This window comes from Psittacula echo (assembly GCF_963264785.1).
Source record: "Psittacula echo genome assembly, chromosome: 6".
Lineage (NCBI taxonomy): Eukaryota > Metazoa > Chordata > Aves > Psittaciformes > Psittacidae > Psittacula > Psittacula echo.
Window position 1 is genome coordinate 69,416,919 of NC_137743.1, and position 17,595 is coordinate 69,434,513.

General features: G+C 36.0%; 1 protein-coding gene across 1 annotated transcript in view; it reads right to left on the reverse strand.

Moving 5' to 3' along the window:
- TTN (titin) overlaps nt 1-17,595 on the reverse strand; it is a gene marked incomplete at its 5' end in the record, with an annotated part of 249,006 nt that overhangs the window by 119,840 nt on the left and 111,571 nt on the right. The window contains 5 exons of the mRNA XM_080620353.1: nt 8,027-8,143; nt 8,475-8,558; nt 10,363-10,443; nt 16,161-16,244; nt 16,930-17,010. Coding sequence (XP_080476479.1) covers nt 8,027-8,143; nt 8,475-8,558; nt 10,363-10,443; nt 16,161-16,244; nt 16,930-17,010 — 447 coding nt within the window. The remainder of the gene's footprint in view (nt 1-8,026; nt 8,144-8,474; nt 8,559-10,362; nt 10,444-16,160; nt 16,245-16,929; nt 17,011-17,595) is intronic.

Sequence of the window (17,595 nt, forward strand, 5' to 3'; positions counted from 1 at the left end):
TGAGGTGTGAATTAGGATTCCCCTCTCTGTACTCAGCAGCCTTCCCTCTGAGAGGAGGCACCATCATTTCTGCCCTGCTGGGATATGACCTTTCCCTGGGAGCGACCTCAGCCCATAACTTATCTGCTGCCACTCTTCTTGAACCTGCCAGTGCTTTACACTCAGCAGTGCGGGCAGTGACAATGTGAAGAACAGAAATCCAATTATCATTACTATTTCTCTCCTCTATTTATTTTTCTGTTTTTTTGAAATTTTTTGCCGTAGTGGTACATGATGGGTTCAACTTAGTGACCTTTCATGGCTTCTACAATCCTGTATTTTGAAATTGCTTTACTTCAGGATAAAAAGGCTACCTTCATTGTTAGCAAGTTTCCTTGCTCTCGTTATTTGAGATCTGCAGAATTATTTTATACAAATAGAGAAGATCTGGTGGTCTTGTACATAATCACTATTTGCAATTAATTTGCAGTTTTGTGTATCCCGTTTTCTTGCTTCTATATGAGCTTATTGTCTGAAAAAAAATATGTTATATCATTACATCAATGTATGCCTACAGCCATATAATTTTCTCACAGGAAATTTGACCATGGTTTGAAAACCATGCCATCTACCATGCATTTGAATAAGCACTACATTTACTGAGGAGTTTGGAGTAACTGTTATTAGGGATCTAGGCCCATATCACATACACCCAAGTCTTGAGCTACTTAATTATGCATACTGTCCTGTCTAGGTTTTTTACTGTAGGACTTCTTTTCCCATATCAGCATTAGTAACAGCCCATTTCCTCCTTATTCTATCTGATCAGTTTTTATATGTTCTTTTTTTATGTGTCTGCTTCTTAACATTGCTCTGACACAACTACGTCTGGTTATTACAACGATATAACAAGACACAGTTGCCAGGTAGTACTTGTTACAGAAAAATAAGTAAAAACACCCCAAACAACTATTATTTGAGATTTTTGTGAAAAAATAAAGATAGAAGTTTATATTAAAAATATATCTTAAAAATTTTTTCCTGTGTATCTTATCAGTTATGATATACAGTGATTTTAGATTCTGAACACATATGAGGGAGATTGTGAGAGTCTTCCATGTTCCCTATATATTTGCCATTCTAACAATAGACTATGTACACAGCACAGAACGTCAAAATTTCAGGCCATCACAAATGAGCAGGGTAACAGACATGACAAATAATGTGCAAGACAGTAAGAAACAATCCCTTTAAGGCTGATGCACAGGGTAACAGGTACCTGGAACTGGTGCGGGCTCTGGCTTTTTTGGCACAGTTACAGGTATAGGCTCTTCCACAACACCTTTCTTGGGCACCTTGGGCACTTCAAAGATATTAGTATGCTTTAGTTTTGTGGGCTCTATAGGTGTATATGAAACAATAAGATGATCAATAATACATGCATGCAGCCTTCTTTGAGAAAGTGCTGTGTTTACATTCAGTCATCAGTTATGCTTTGCTTCAAACACGTGGAAGAACCAAGGTGTAAGGTATGGCAGGCAGGAGGTGGGTATTCTGTGTTTAGTTTCTGGTTTCTGCGTCAGGCAGAAACATAGAAAACACACGCCTTCTTTCTACACCCAATCAGAGAATTATTTATGGGATCCTACTGCATTTGAGTATCAGTCATGTATCATTCATTCATCACTACATGGGCATTGTAACAATTTTAGGAAAGCTATCATTTGCTTTGTATTTTCTGCTTATTTCTATCAACTATTTCCACTTGTTCCTCTTCATTTTCAGTCTTCCACAGCCTCTGGCTTTTCAATTCTACTGACTGCAGAAATACATATATTCTTTCCTTTCTTTTTGGTCATATTAATGACCCTTTCATGTAGTACTGCAGTGGATCATCAGTAGATATACCCAAACATTTGCTAGCAAATCCACCTCATGAATGTTGGCATTAACTTGCTTTTAAAGAGGCAGAGAACTGATACTGCTGCTGTCATCCAGCAATACAGTCTATTAGAAAATTCACAGATTCAACATTATGTTCTTTAAAGTGTTGACTTATTTGCAGGCTCTTGCTCACCACAACGTATTATTCCCTTTCAACCAAGCACGCAGTAATTGCGAATTCTTAAACTTTACAAAAAAGTCCAGAAAGCGACAGATATTTTTCAAGAAACTGATATTAGTTTTCCTGCCATCTTTTAGGTACTCCACAAGGCGGTTCATATTTCTTAAGCCCCTATCTGCAATGGGTCATTGCCAGAAAAATGAGCCTGACTTAAGTACAGAAGAGCATGATGTTTCTTTCTAATGATGATAAGAATAGTGATGGCATGTACCTTTGGCTGGTGATGGTTCTGATATTTTGGGTACAGCAACGGGTGGTTTTTCTTGCTGGACAGCTTTCTTGGGCACCTTGAGCACTTTAAAGATATTATTTCCTCTTAAATTCACAGTTAAAATATACAAGAGAGCATAACACACGATAAAATCCAAGAGTTTAGATATTTCTGACACTGTGACATTCCTCTATTGACTGGTTTGTTAGTCACATATGCAAGGACAGGCACAGCACAGGCTAGGGGAAGAGGATACAAAACATGTACTATGCAAAAGAAGGTATAAGAAGTGAAAATAGTAATCAATACACTAAAGTAAAAAGCAAATCCCTCCAGAAGATATACCTTTAGCTGGTGGAGCCTCAGGCTTCTTGGGTGCCGCTGCTGGTTTCTTGGGCACTGCCACAGGCTTTGGGGGAACGACCACTGGCACCTCCTCTTCTGGCTCTTCCTCCTCGGCCACCTCAGGCACTTTAAAGATATTTGTCCCCTTTACTTGACTGTGCTAAAGATCAGAAATCAGCCAACCGGCAAGCACAAGCAGGAAAGTAAACCCTTGACAGACTACCAGGGAGCCCTCTCTAGACAATCATTCTTCCTTTGGGCAGACCATTCTCAGCAAGGAGCCAAATTATGGACTTACGAGAGAGCTCTTGCTGGCAAACATCACTCTCTCCTGCAGGCATGCAGAGGCACATAGAGACACAACACAACCAAAAGCCCCTCTCACCCCACCACATAGAACACAGAGGGGCAAAGAGCACTCAGGAGTGTGGAAACATAGAAGGAAGAATGGGCTCTTTCGGAACACCACTGCATACCTTCAGCTGGAGGAGCTTCTGGAGCAACTGGTGCCACCTCTTCGGGTGCTTCCTCCTCCTCTTCCTCTGCCGCAGGCACCTCAGGCATCTCAGGCGCTTCAAAGATATTAGTGTGTTTTGTTTTACATTGGTGAAAGCACATGCCAAATAGGAACAAAATCGAGGGCAATGCAGATACAGAACATCACCACACAGCCATATCATCACCTTACACGCACATACGGCACCATTCACCAGGCATACACAGTCTTGAGAGTCTCTGTTTGAAAACAGGGACAGGCCAAGAGAGGGAGGAGAACGTTCAAAAGAAGAAGATAAAGTGTCTTCTTTGTTAAGTTATCCATGAAAAGAGATACCTCTGGGTGCTGGAAGGTCTGGTGCTTTGACAATGGGAACGGACACTTTTTCCTCACGAGTAGCCTTCCTGGGCACCTCAGGTGCTTCAAAGATATTAGTGACAGTCAGTTTTATACATTAAACAGGAAAATGAACAATGAAACACAAACTAGAGATGGGCTCATGAAGTTAAGCAAACTGGTCTCATAATATCTTGAGCCCATTTCTCCCTCACTCACTGACATACACACAAACCCACAGAGAGGCACAGAGAGGCACAGGGTGGTGATGCCAGGTAGGTTCTGTGAGAAAACTGTTGGCTATGTTTAGGTTCTGCTCAGGGTGAGGTGTGAATTAGGATTCCCCTCTCTGTACTCAGCAGCCTTCCCTCTGAGAGGAGGCACCATCATTTCTGCCCTGCTGGGATATGACCTTTCCCTGGGAGTGACCTCAGCCCATACTTATCTGCTGCCACTCTTCATGAACCTGCCAGTGCTTTACACTCAGCAGTGCGGGCAGTGACAATGTGAGGAATGGAAATCCCATCATCATTACTATTTCTCTTCATTTTCTGGGGTTTTTTTTCAAATCTTTTGCCATACTCATACGTGGTGGTTTTGACTTCGTGACTTTTCACGGCTTCTATAGTACTCCAAATTAAAAATATTTTTCCCATCCATCTTATCAGCTATGATTTATAGTATTTTTAGATTCTGAACACATATAAGGAAGATTGTTGAGAGTCCTCCATGTTCCCTATATATTTGCCATTCTAACAATAGACTATGTACACAGCACAGAACGTCAAAATTTCAGGCCATCACAAATGAGCAGGGTAACAGACATGACAAATAATGTGCAAGACAGTAAGAAACAATCCCTTTAAGGCTGATGCACAGGGTAACAGGTACCTGGAACTGGTGCAGGCTCTGGCTTTTTTGGCACAGTTACAGGTATAGGCTCTTCCACAACACCTTTCTTGGGCACCTTGGGCACTTCAAAGATATTAGTATGCTTTAGTTTTGTGGGCTCTATAGGTGTATATGAAACAATAAGATGATCAATAATACATGCATGCAGCCTTCTTTGAGAAAGTGCTGTGTTTACATTCAGTCATCAGTTATGCTTTGCTTCAAACACTTGGAATAACCAGGGTGTAAGATATGGCAGGCAGAAGGTGGGTATTCTGTGTTTAGTTTCTGGTTTCTGCGTCAGGCAGAAACATAGAAAACACACGCCTTCTTTCTAACAGCTGAAGGACTACATGGAATTTGACTGTGAGTACCAGTCATATATCATTCATGACTGTGTGTTCTGTGTTTGTTTCCGCAGTCACTGTCATCCTTTTATTTGTTACTTGGAAATTCTCACTATTTTTTATTTCTGAACTTGACTTCACCTTTCTTTTTTCCATCTTTGTATGCTTACTGTCTCTTTTTGCTTCGCACATTCTTTCTTATTACAGCTCTCACTTGCATTCTCATCACTAGATGCTGCTTTTATCTATTTTCTTTTATATTAATTTATTTCTTTTAAATGTTTTAAATTTCATCACTGTGGGGTGGTATTTCATTTGAGGAAAGTTGTATTTCAGATGGAGACAAATTGGTGGCAGAGGGTATTTACTTCTCTGGTCAGTGCTTGGGACTTTCTAAAGAAAATTAAATCGTCCAGCAGTGCATCAATCTATGCTTTGTGCAGCTTTAGAGTATCTTAAGTAATCTTTAGTATTTGAATTCTAAAGTCTCTTATCCTGATTAATCTGAGAAAAGAAATGCCTCTTATAAAGTTCAGCAAATGTTGTTCACAGGAACTTCACAGGTCTTTGATGCTACTCTTACTATGTAAAAACTTTGCAAATCACAGAGTTGAGAATGTTGACATTCTCCATTTCAGAGAGTGGGGAATGTTGACATATGACCAAAATATAGGTAAATTATAATTAACCATTTAAATAAAAGATTCTGCTTCATGATGCTACCCATGACACCACAGATACATAAAGACGTTTGCAATTATTTTGCTCTATCTATAGAAACTGCTACTTTCTGCTGAAACCTTCTACTTATTTTGTCATAGAAACATAGAATCATTTAGGTTGGGTAAGGCCTTTTAAATCATCATGTTCTACAGTGAACTATGTATTAAGCCATCCCTACTAATAATGTGAACAACAGTTTATGCATCCATTCTCTTGTTTAGTGTCCAAAATGTTTTGGCATTGATTGTTAACAAGAGTTCATCATACCTGCTTGATTTATTGCTATAGCCTAAGAAATCAAATCGTAAAAAAAAAAAGCGATATAAGAAAAGTTTGGATGCTTTTAGTTGAGGAAACATTTAACACCCCTGCACAGCAATTATTTTCTGGTACATCTCTCATATTTTAGATATCAGAGTATATGGTGAAAGAACAATTTAAAATGAGATTAATTAAAACCAACCTTCATTACGATGATAATCATGGTGGTATGTGTCTTTCGTAAGTGAAGCTCCTGTATTTTTAGGTAAAGTAATGTGCTCTTTCTCCTCTGGGGAGCCCTCTCAGGTATCTCATGCACTTCAAAGATATTAGTGCATTTCATTTTACGAGTACAATACAACAATATAAGTACAGAGACTGAAACACACAGGACAATAGACGTGTTCTTGAGTGAGAACTTGGTATGCACTCATACTCTGTGTGATTTGTTTAGCAGGCATCATTTAAAACATCAGATTTGAAATGACAGAACAAAAGAGGTTAAGATAATAAGAGAAGAAAATTAGGTGTGTTTATCATATATTTGTGCTAACATGTACCTCTGACTGATGGAGGTTCTGACTTTTCAGGAACAGCTACAGGAATTTTCTCTTCTGGGACAGCCTTTCTGGGCATTGCATGCTCTTTAAAGATATTAGTAACTTTTAGTTATTTATATTAAGCTTTAAAACTAACAGTGAAACATAATATACTCAAGAGAGGGAAAAGAGATCCTATTCATAAGTGGTACCTTTAGGCGGTGCAGCTGCTCGTATTTTAGGTAGAGCAACCCTCTCTTGCTTTTCAGCCAGCTTGGCTGGTGGTGGTTCCTCAGATGCCAGAAGAGGCTCTGGTTCTTTAGGTGCTACTTCAGGCTTTGGTTTTTTAAGTGCTGTAGAAGGCTTTAGTTTTTGGAGTGCTAAAACTGGTTCTGGTTCCTCAGGCTCCATGACAGGTTCTGGCTTGCCAGCTGCCACAACGTGCTTCGATTTTCTGGACTCTTCAATATGCACTGATTTTTGGAAATCTGCAACGAACTCTGTTGCTTCAGTTGCTACAACAAGTTCTGTTTTTTGGTGTGGCACAAAAGGTTTTGTTTTAGGGGGCACCACAAAACGCTCTAATTTTTGGGTTGATGCAACTGTCTCTGACTCCTTAAGTGCCACAATGTGCTCAGGTTCCTCAGGGGCCATGAATGGCTCTGTTTTTTGGGGTTCCACAACAGGCTTTTGTTTGGGGAGCGTCATGCCATGCTTTAGTTTTTGGGGTGCCACATCAGGCTTGGGTTCTTCAGGCAGCACAATATACTCTTGTTTCTCAAGCACCACAAGACGCTCTGCTTTTTGGAATGTCACAACATATTCTGTTGTTTGAGGTGCCAAAACAGTCTCAGGCTCCTCAGATGCCACAACATACTCTGGTTTTTGGGGTTCCACAACAGGCTTTTGTTTTCGGACCACTCTAGCAGGTTCTGGTTCTTGAGGTTTTACCTCTTGAGGCTTTGGTTTTGGGGGTCCTGCAGTGGGCTTTGGTTTTCTGGAAACTGGAAGAGGTACTTTCTTTTCTGGGAAAGTTGTCTTGGCCACTTCATGTACATAAAAGATATTAGTTCTAAATTTAACAAGTGCACTGACAAGCATACCAAGTTTAAGTGAATCATAAAACATAAACCCACAGTTGTAATAAAAACATTAAAAACATATCAAGTATCAGTCATTTATGTTGGCCTTTGTAATGATGAATATACCACATTTTGGCTCTTTTCCCTTTTCTCTCAAATGTACAAACACACCCCAAGCCTCATGACCCCATATACGTACACTGATAGTATAATTTAAGCTATAAGTAAAATCTATGGTAATTATAAACGAGAATGGAAAGGACAAAAGATATTAATAACATTGCAGGTGATAAACAGACTCTTATAATAAGACTCTTTCAAGAATTAGCAGTGATGGCATATAATTTTTCTTGGTAAAGAAAATTCTGCTCTTAGTTACTAGAATGAGTGCTTTCTTTTCTTCTAGTATTATTTTAAATGTATTAGCTGCGGTTGTTTTCATGAACCCAAGTAGCAGAACAGGAAGAATAATCTAAAATAGTAAGATGAATTGAAGTTTAAGATACAGGCAATTTAGACATCCAAGATTTGACACTATCCTTCAAAAAGACACATGTATGTCTATTTCACACACATATGCAGATACACACAACAGGTATAATTTAGAATCTCAGAAAAGTGAAGGCCTGGAAAATCAAAGTTTAAAGAAAAGAGGATTTGCTTTTGTTATTTTATTAGTGTTGAGATTTACCTGTCTCAGGTTCTGGTTCTTCAGGTGCAGCCTCTGGTTCTGGGACAACTACAGGTTCTGGTTCTTTAGGCACAGGTATTTTCTTTTCTGGAACGACTTTCTTCGGCACCTCAGGTTCTTTAAAGATATTTATTTGGTTTACTTTCAGGAATTTGAAGAATGGGATTAAAAAGGCAACAATAGCTCCAAGATGAAAATCATTAAACAGAATCAGAAAAAAAAAATAAAAATAAAGCCCCCTAATAAATAGTCTTTGTTTTTTCGTATTGCTTGATGCACACCATTTATAGCCATTGTTGCTTACTGGGAGCTATTCACAAGTGAAGAACACAATTTGTAACATTTATAAATATTAGAATATAAAAAAAGATGATAATACAAATTTAAAAATAATATTTAGAGAAACAGATTGAAATTTCTGTGCAATTTTATCAGTATTGAAAATTACCTTTAGGTGGTGGAGGTTCTGGTTTTTTAGGAACTTCAATGTGTACTTTTTCTTCCGAAACAACTTTCTTGGGGACCTCAGGCACTTTAAAGAAAGTAATTAATTTTATTTTTATGAAATTCAAGCATATGTCTGCAGCATTAAGACACTAAGAAAAAATAAATCTCTAGGACAGCAAAAGCATGAGTGGTTTTGGATATGAATATTAACTTTTTTGTTTGCCTACAGAAAGTACTTTTTGATGTCTCACTGAGGTACATAGGCAAAAACTAAAATTTAAACAACAAAAATATTTTATAGAACATTTATAGTAAAAGTAAATTACCGTTATATTAAAACGGGTTTTCTTTCATTAATTGTATACAGCAGTTACCTTTAGTTGGTGGAGGTTCTGGTTTCTTTGGTACTTCAACTGAAACCTCTTCTGGGATCACTTTCTGTGGTACCTCAGGCACTTGAAAAATATTAATAACTTTTAATATAAGAATTTCATAAGCAACATTAAAGCATAATAGCAGAACATTAAAGCATAATAGCAGAACAATATTAGTGAGAACACCAAACAACAAGCTGCATTTTTTCACACATTTGTTCACTCAAAAATCTTTTGATAACAGACGAAAATTCTAACAGAGGTCTTAGGTACTATCTTTATAGTGTTAATACAGTAAAAGAGTGAAATTTTTGATTCTGTTAATTTTGTCACAATGTCAAGTACCTTTAGCTGGTTGAACTGCTGGCTTTTTAGGCTCCGCCACTGGTATTTTCTCATCTGGGACTTTCTTGGGCACTTCTGGCACTTTAAAATTAACAATTATGTTAATACTAAGAATATAAAGACATTTAAATAACATTAAAGTGGAAAAAGAAGCAAACAAAAAGGACACTAAGTGACATGAATTAAACATAAGAATCTTTACCAAATAGACTTTTTGCTCCCAATCTTGATTGAGAGTAATTTGAGGGGAGTAAAGAGGCTGCTCTCAAAAATGAATTCTCAAAATGGCAGTTTATAAAATAGAAAGATAGGCGTATCAAAATGTCTTATCACTGAAAGTAATACAAATTATTGCCTTGGTTTTATTAATTACAAGTACCTTTAGCTGGTGGTGCTTCTGCCTTTTTAGGCACAGCAACTTTGATTTTCTCTTCTACAACTACTTCCTTAGATGCGTCAGGCACTTTAAAGAAAGAGATTACTTTCAATTGGAATTCTATAGCTACGTTCAAACTTTTCACTAGAAATTGCAAAGTAAGGAGGTTTTTAATGGAGCCATTGATTTGACATGTTCATTGGGTTTTTATATGTCTCTGTAAAGTCTGAATGAAACAACTCTGAGACTTTTGGAATTTCTTCTATATTACATTATTTTTTCATTTTATTTAACCACTTCCCAAATCTCCATTTGACTAAGGCTGCCATTGACCATTCTGTATTCCTTGTCAAATTCTTCTATGCATGATGACTTCTTGAAATCAATATTTCATCTATGCACAGAGAGGTTTTTCCTGTGTTTAACACCTCTAACACTTACTCCACACTGTGAAAATATTAAACTCTCTGGGGCTAAATTTTCACTGTCAGTTAGGAGTAATTCACATCACAGAAGTCCTTTCTTCTCTCTTAAGATTTCTGCTGAGTTCTCAAGTATCAGTCTCATCTCTGCACAGTCACATCAGTATTTCTAACACAGTGGTACACTGATTACAGCTATAGCTATGATTCAAAAAGAAGAATTTCCAGAACTGTAGCATATATAGAACTGTGGGCACAGAGAAGAAAAGTAAGAGGACATAAGAAATAAACAATCAAAAACTAGTCTGCACAATCAAGGCAGAGATTTTTTTCTCTTCCAAATTTTAGTTGTCTATCTGGTGTGCAACATACCTTTGGCTACTGGTGGTTCTGGTTTTCTAGGCACAGCAATGGGTACTTTCTCTTCTAGAATTTTCTCTGGCACCTCTGGCACTTTAAAGGAAACAGCAACCATTTTTGTTATATTTGAGGCATTTAAAAATACATAAATTATTAGAAGAGTCTCACAAGAAGCACATCAGAAAGAAACGTAAGATCAGATATAAAAAAAGATGTCATGAAAAAATATTGTATACAATTGCATACTACAGGATATTTTGTAAACAAGAAATAAAGGGTAATATTTTACATCTACTGTAAACCCTACTGCCCAAGAGAAAGGGAAATCTCCTCCTCAGAGAGTCAGCATTATTTTCATACAAGCTTTAGGTGGTGTTGCTCTCGGCTTTTTAGGCACAGCACCATTTACTTTTTCTTCTGAGACAGATTACTTAGGTATCTTGGACACAAGATGTTGGTGTACTTTTAAGAATTAAAGAAAAAAAAACAAAACAAACATGCAATACAAAGAAATAAGACAAAACAAGTAAGTATATGAATAAGGATATAAGGATACTCTGACAACAGCTACATGTTCTGAAAATTCTCCATGGTTCTATCCCTCTGCAAAATCACAGTTTGAAGCAACATTGCTGGGGATCTTTGTCATGCAGTGGTGACATGCCATGCAAACTGCTAGTTCAGGCAGATTTCTGAAATATTTGAATGAACTGTAACAACTGGTTTCTGTGACTAATGCTATTTCAATTCAAAATTAAATCAACTGACCTCTAAGTTTAACATATGCAAAGTGAAAGAGGAAGTGTATATACTTCTTGAGTATTGATAGAATTTTTGAAGCTGTTTACAGTACCTACAAACTCCCATGTAATGAAATAATTTGTTCTGTAAATCTCACTGCATGTTGACTCAAGTAGTTTTCTTTATTTTTTGGCCCTTTGACTGTTACAATTTCTGTGCCATCACAATGGATGACTCTTGGGTAGAAGAAATAGACAAACTTAACCTTTTAATGATTCAGTAATGACGAAACAGAGGACAGAAGAACGGAGAAGGAAAAGATATGTTCACTCATACATTTGGCAGGTGGAGCTTCTGCCTTTTTAGGCAGAGGGACAGATTTCTCTTCAGGAATAGTTTTATTGGGAAATTCAGGCACTTGAAAGATATTTACTGACTTTAATTTTCCTGTTATGACATAAAGACAAGTTAAGAAACAGGAAAAGGGACATAGACAACACAAATGCCACAAATCTGACACAAATGGACCATGAACTATTAAAGTAGAAATTATGTAAGAAAGAAAAGATGGTTACTATCAAAAGACCTCAGTTCTATTTGGCTATCAAAGTACCTTTAGATGGTGGAGGTTCTGGTCTTTTAGGCACAGGAATAGATTCTGGTTTTTTAGGCACAGCAATAGGCACTTTTTCTTCTGTAACAGTTTTCTTAATGACTGTGGGCACTTTAAAGATATTAGTTCATTTTAAGAATTTATATAGAATAGAAAGACAAGTCACAAAAAATCACAGATTTGTAAGTAACTGTTGGTACTATAGGTACTAAAGGTACTAAAAGAATGAACATAGAAACTAATTACATTGAACAAGAACTAAACCATGAACAAGAATAATTTTTCTGGAGTTCATGACTTCGCAAATTGCAGGAAGAGATGACGAAGAAGACATATACCTCTAGGTGCTGGAGCCTCCTCTTTTCTATAAACAGTAGAAATTTCCTCTTCTATGTGCAGCTCCTCATAAACTTCATGTACTTGAAAGATATTAGTTTAAATATTTAAATTAATTTGGAATATATTCAGAAAACAGCAGTGTGAAAGATAACAAATGCAATCAAATATTCAAGCTAATCCAAAGCTACAGGGGTCTGTGTTATATTTACCCTCTAAATAAGGATGCTTTCAAATGAAGGAAGGAAAAAAATCTCAGATTCTACCCTTATCTGACCTCCTCAGCTTGCCAGGAGAAAGATGAGTGATATGTGATAAGCCAGGCTGGATATGGTTCTGAGCAACCTGATCTAGTTGATGATTTCCCTGCTCTATGCAGGTGGGTTGGTTTAGATGACCTTTGAAAGTCCCTTCCAACCTAAACCATTCTATGATTTTGTGTCCTGAACTGGGCTTGAGTGCAGAGACAGGCCCCGTCTATCTACGCTGTCACATTTTCTATTCTATTTTTTTCCCCTCAGACTGATTCCAACTACCAGAGTCCGTTGCAATTATCCCTTGCACAAAAAGCTGATTTTCCCCTTAAAAAACCCTACAGATGATTTTTTAATTAATTAATTAATTAATTTTATACTGTTGCAGCTAACGAAAGCTGCTAACTAAACTTTATTGTAGGCAGAATGCTCTCAAAATAATCAGAGATTTATATATGAAAACGTATTTTCTATATTTCAAGTCCTACTAAAAATTTATTGTACCTTCAAAGTGTGAAGCTTCTTCTTTAGGTAGAGGAGGAGGTATTTTTTCTTTGTGGACAGCTTTCTTTGGTACTATAGGAACTTAAAAATATTGGTTTATTTTAGAAATTTGTACTAGGAAAGAAGGAGTACAGTCTTGTAAAACAGTAAAAAATTGTACTAGAATGAAAATGCATGATATTAATCTGTGAATGCAACTCAAGAACTTCACTTTCTGGAGTTCATTACTTTTCTATTTCCTGATACTTACAGGTCTGAATTTTCTCTTTGCTCAAAAGACAGTTAGGTTCTGGTTTTTTCCTTTTCTTTAAGAACTTTGGCAATTTATAAGGGTTTTCTTTTAAAAAAGAAAATAATCAATTTACCTATAAAAGCAAGGCAAAACTGCAGTAAAATTAACTAAATAGTATGTTTGAAACATTTGGAATTTTATTAAAATCTGTGTTTCTATGAAAAAAGAAGTGGCTTTGTATTTTGTCCTTATTTAAAGTCTTACCTTAATCTTAAATTTATTAAAACCCCTGACATGATTGCAGAGTGCTTCTACAAACAAGCTTCTGCCACAACCTTTTAGGGCATTTTAAAAATATATTGTCAGAGAAAATACTTTGGGAAATAGAACATGAGACAAGAACTAAAAAAAAAAATAAAAAGCCCTGTTATGAATTTCCTGTCTACTAAATTTCTTTGCATTTTCTTTATATTTCTCTTTTTTTTTTTTTTTTTTTTTTAATTCTTGATGCAGAATGCGTCATACTCTTTGAGCAGTTGCTAACACAAGACAAAAATATGAACTTGTGGAAAATGTTCCTTGCATTTGTTTTCCTGAATGATAAATTTTTCTGTCTTAATAATTGTTCATTAGATGAACATAAACCATTGGTTTTAATCCCTGATACTCTCTTTCTAAGATAAAAGCAAACAAAGAGACAAAATTTACTCTTACAAGAGATCAAATGGAAGAAAAGGGTGTATATAGCACCTGGTCATGGTCAAGAAAAACATGTTGGATTTCTCAGTTTGTACCTCACTTTTGAAAGAGGCTAGACAAAATCCATTTGGGGCTCATGTACCTTTAGCTGAAGGAGCTTCTTCTGTAGGTACAGCAGGTATTTTCTTCTGTGCAACAGTTTTCTTTGTCACTGCAGGTACTTCAAAGATAATACAGTTTTTAAAGAATGTAAATAACAAAAAAAGCAATGACAGACATAACAGCTAAGAAAACATCAGAATGAACATATTAAATAACAGATTGGCACATGGGTCTAATAATGAAGATGAATAGCTAAGTTGTAGGGAATGTGCTTCTCTGTAGATTGCTTGAATACTTGGTGTACCTTTAGCTGCTGGAGCTTCTGGTCGACTAGGAATAACAACAGGGGCTGCTTCTTCTTCTTCTTCTTCTTCTTCTTCTGTTGGAACTTCTCTGTAAACTTCAGGCTCTTTAAAGATATTAGTTTATTTTACATATTTTAACATTATTTACAAGACAATACTAGATTGACATAATGCAAAAGTGAAGACATATATATGGACAGAGAGCTGTTTGAACATAAAATTATTTAAATATCTAATTTCTACCTGATCATTTACCTACTACCACTAGAAGCAACCATTCCCAGTTAGTAAAATAAAAGTTTACAGAAATATTTAATTTTATTTTCTAGTTACTTAGTTCTGTGTGTTAAACAGAAATTGTAATTGAATTTCACATGTCCTCATCTGGCATGAACTATGTATATGCCAGCTCAAAAATTAATTGTTACTGTGGATGGCTTCTAATGTGTTTATTTAATTTCATTTCTCTGGTCCAGTGTGACTAAAGTGCTTTCCTGGATCAGAAACCTAGCTTCATTCTTATTTATGTTTCTTTCTCCCATGCTCAACTATAATTAAATTCAGGGGGAATGAGGGTCTCACAGACGTGGATGGAAATTACTTTTAAATAAATAAAAAAAAAAAGTTGAAAGTGTTTAATATTTTACAGAACAATCTAGAGCATAATTTGATATAGTCCCTGCAATTTACTGCTTGATAGATGTGTCACTGATGTACCTTCATACAAAGGAGGCTCCTCTTCTCTAGGAATAATGGTGGGTATTTTCTTTTCCAGGACAGCTCTCTTATGAAATTCAGGAACTTAAAAGATATTACCTTGCTTTTAGTAAACTCAAAATAACTTTCAACTTTTAAAATCTCAAACAGAAATAAACTCAGAAATCTAAGGTCTTTTGAAGTTCCACATACAGTGCCTCTTTGAGAATGAAATATTACACAGTTCTAGAACTGTCTTGCTAGTACAATTATTAGACAAAATGTATAGTTTCTGCTCTTGAAGAGCACAACCCATTTGCTTTTCTTACTGCATCATCATCTTTTTCCTTCTCATATGCGTAACAGCTTTAACAGTTTTAACTTGCTAGCTCTTACCCTATTACTTTTCCGCCAATATCATGTATTGGCATCAAAACCCCAATTTAAACTAAATTCACATCTACAGTACAAACATAAAAGTGCTAAAGGTTTTCACACTGGTAGTGTAAGTAGCGATACCTCCTCAGCATGTTTTCATTCATAAATCAATGTATTTACTGTTTAGCACATGCTTAGCATATATCTGAAATGTTTGTCTCAGAGTTTTCAATTTATTGCTGAGAGCCAAATCTGCACTTAAAGACTAGATACTTTTGCAATGATATAAAGAATATGAGGATCATTTTAGGAGATGTTTGGAAAAGTGGCATGAATATTTCCTTTCCATAAAATTTCATATCCAAGTTTCTTTTACCTTTAATTGGTGAAACTTCTCTTTCAGGTTTATGTGTAGGTTTCTTTTCTTCAGGGGCTGCTCTTTTGAGAATGGCTTGCCCTTTAAGATACAATTCACTTTTAGGCCTTTCAAAGTTATTTGGAAGAAGTTAGAAAGAAGAAGAGAAAATCTAACAATGAAGATTAATGAAACAACAAAGGATTAAATGATTCCTGAAAGAACATCTATGTTCATTTTGAAGACTAAACATATAACATACAAAAAAATATAACATATTAAATAATATTCATGAAAGACGGCCATAGATTTGGTTGGTGGAATCTCCTTCCTTTTCAGAAGAAATAAAAATATTATTTCTTTCTGAACTACTTTCACGTGTAGCTTAATGACAGAACATACATTTTTTTAAAGCGACTCACATATTTTCAACAAATGATTTGAAACCAACAGGCAAAAAAAGACTCAGTCACAAACAGCTGAAAAAGCCACTGTGGGAACATAAAACATTTGAACATCTTTCTCAACAAATAATGAAGACAAAAGTTTGAAATCAGAATTCATGATTCATGAGGACAATGCAGAGGAAGTATACCTTTAGCTGGTGGACTAATTTCCTTTTTAGGAACAGCAGGTAGTACTTTTTCTTTTGGAACAGGTTTCTTCTGCGCCACTGGCACTTTAAAGACATTGGGGTTTTTTTAAGAACTTTTGCAATATGAATATTGCGTAAGAATTTAAGTTGAATAAAAAGCAAACAGTGCAAAGAGTCAGAAAATTTAGCAAAATACGAAATACAGTATCATCAATTGCTACTGCCTGGTGACCATGCAGGCCACCCATCTGGACTATTTTGCTTGGATTCACATAGCTAGAGTCTTCCGTATTCACCGAATGAAAAACACCACTCTTTCATCAATTTTTGACTAACAAACTCCAAGTCTTTCTGCAAAAATCCCCACCTTTCCCACTGACTTAATTCTGATAATTTTTACAAGAAACAATTATAAAATTTAGCACAAAACTAATTTCTGACAAAGTAAGTGTTCTGAACAGAAAATTATAGAGCTCCAAACTAGTACAGAAACTCTACTACCATCCACGCACAATTAGTATTCATGACGTTTTTTGTAGAGCCTGGTATAGAGAACACCTATTAAGATTGTATGTGGTCCAGCAAGTAGTCTCAGTTTTGATTTGTTAAAGAAATAGAATTTTTTTAGTAACTTAATCCCTGTCTTTTACTGCATTGCAAAACAAGTTAAGGGTCTAGCAGTCAAATCAGAATAAGTAAATTACTGGCTTTAGGGCTTCAGATGCTCAGGCAGAAGTCTGTTTTTAAATTTATCTAGTATCTGATGTACCTTTAGCTGGTGCAGGTTCTTTTGCAGGAGCAGGAACAGGCACTTTTTTTCCTGGCAGAGGTCTTTCAGGCACCTCAGGCACTTAAAAAAGAATTCATTTTGGATTCTAAGTTATTTATGAGGAATTGTAATGAATAAAAAGACAGCAAACAGAGCAATCATTCAGTTGTAGAGGAGCCATTTCATGAATTACTTAGTGACAAGTGAACAGCCACTTATTTCAGAGTTCCTGAGCAATGAAAGCTAAGCAATAGCAGTGTAAATCTTTCTGGTACATTTTAGATGCACTTTCTGTTTGGTATGAAGGATCTTATAATCATATGTTTAAATTATGAGAAGAAAGATCCAACACAAGTTTTAATATCTCTGTAACTCACAGAAGCTAAACTGAGCAAAAGAAACAAATATAGATGCATAAAAATATTTAAGTTCTGAAGTGAAACTGCATTAGAAAATTATCATTGAATTGCTTGTGACATATCTATACTAGCTCACTCTTTGGCAGTCAGATGTGAAATCCTCCCATTTTACTCTGAAAGGAAGAATTCCTTAGGAAGGAATAGTAGAAAACCAGTCTTCGAATGGATTTATCAGTACGAGCAACAGACACACATAGGACTACAAATAGGGAAAAAATATAAATGAACACCCAAAGGAGGCTTAAGC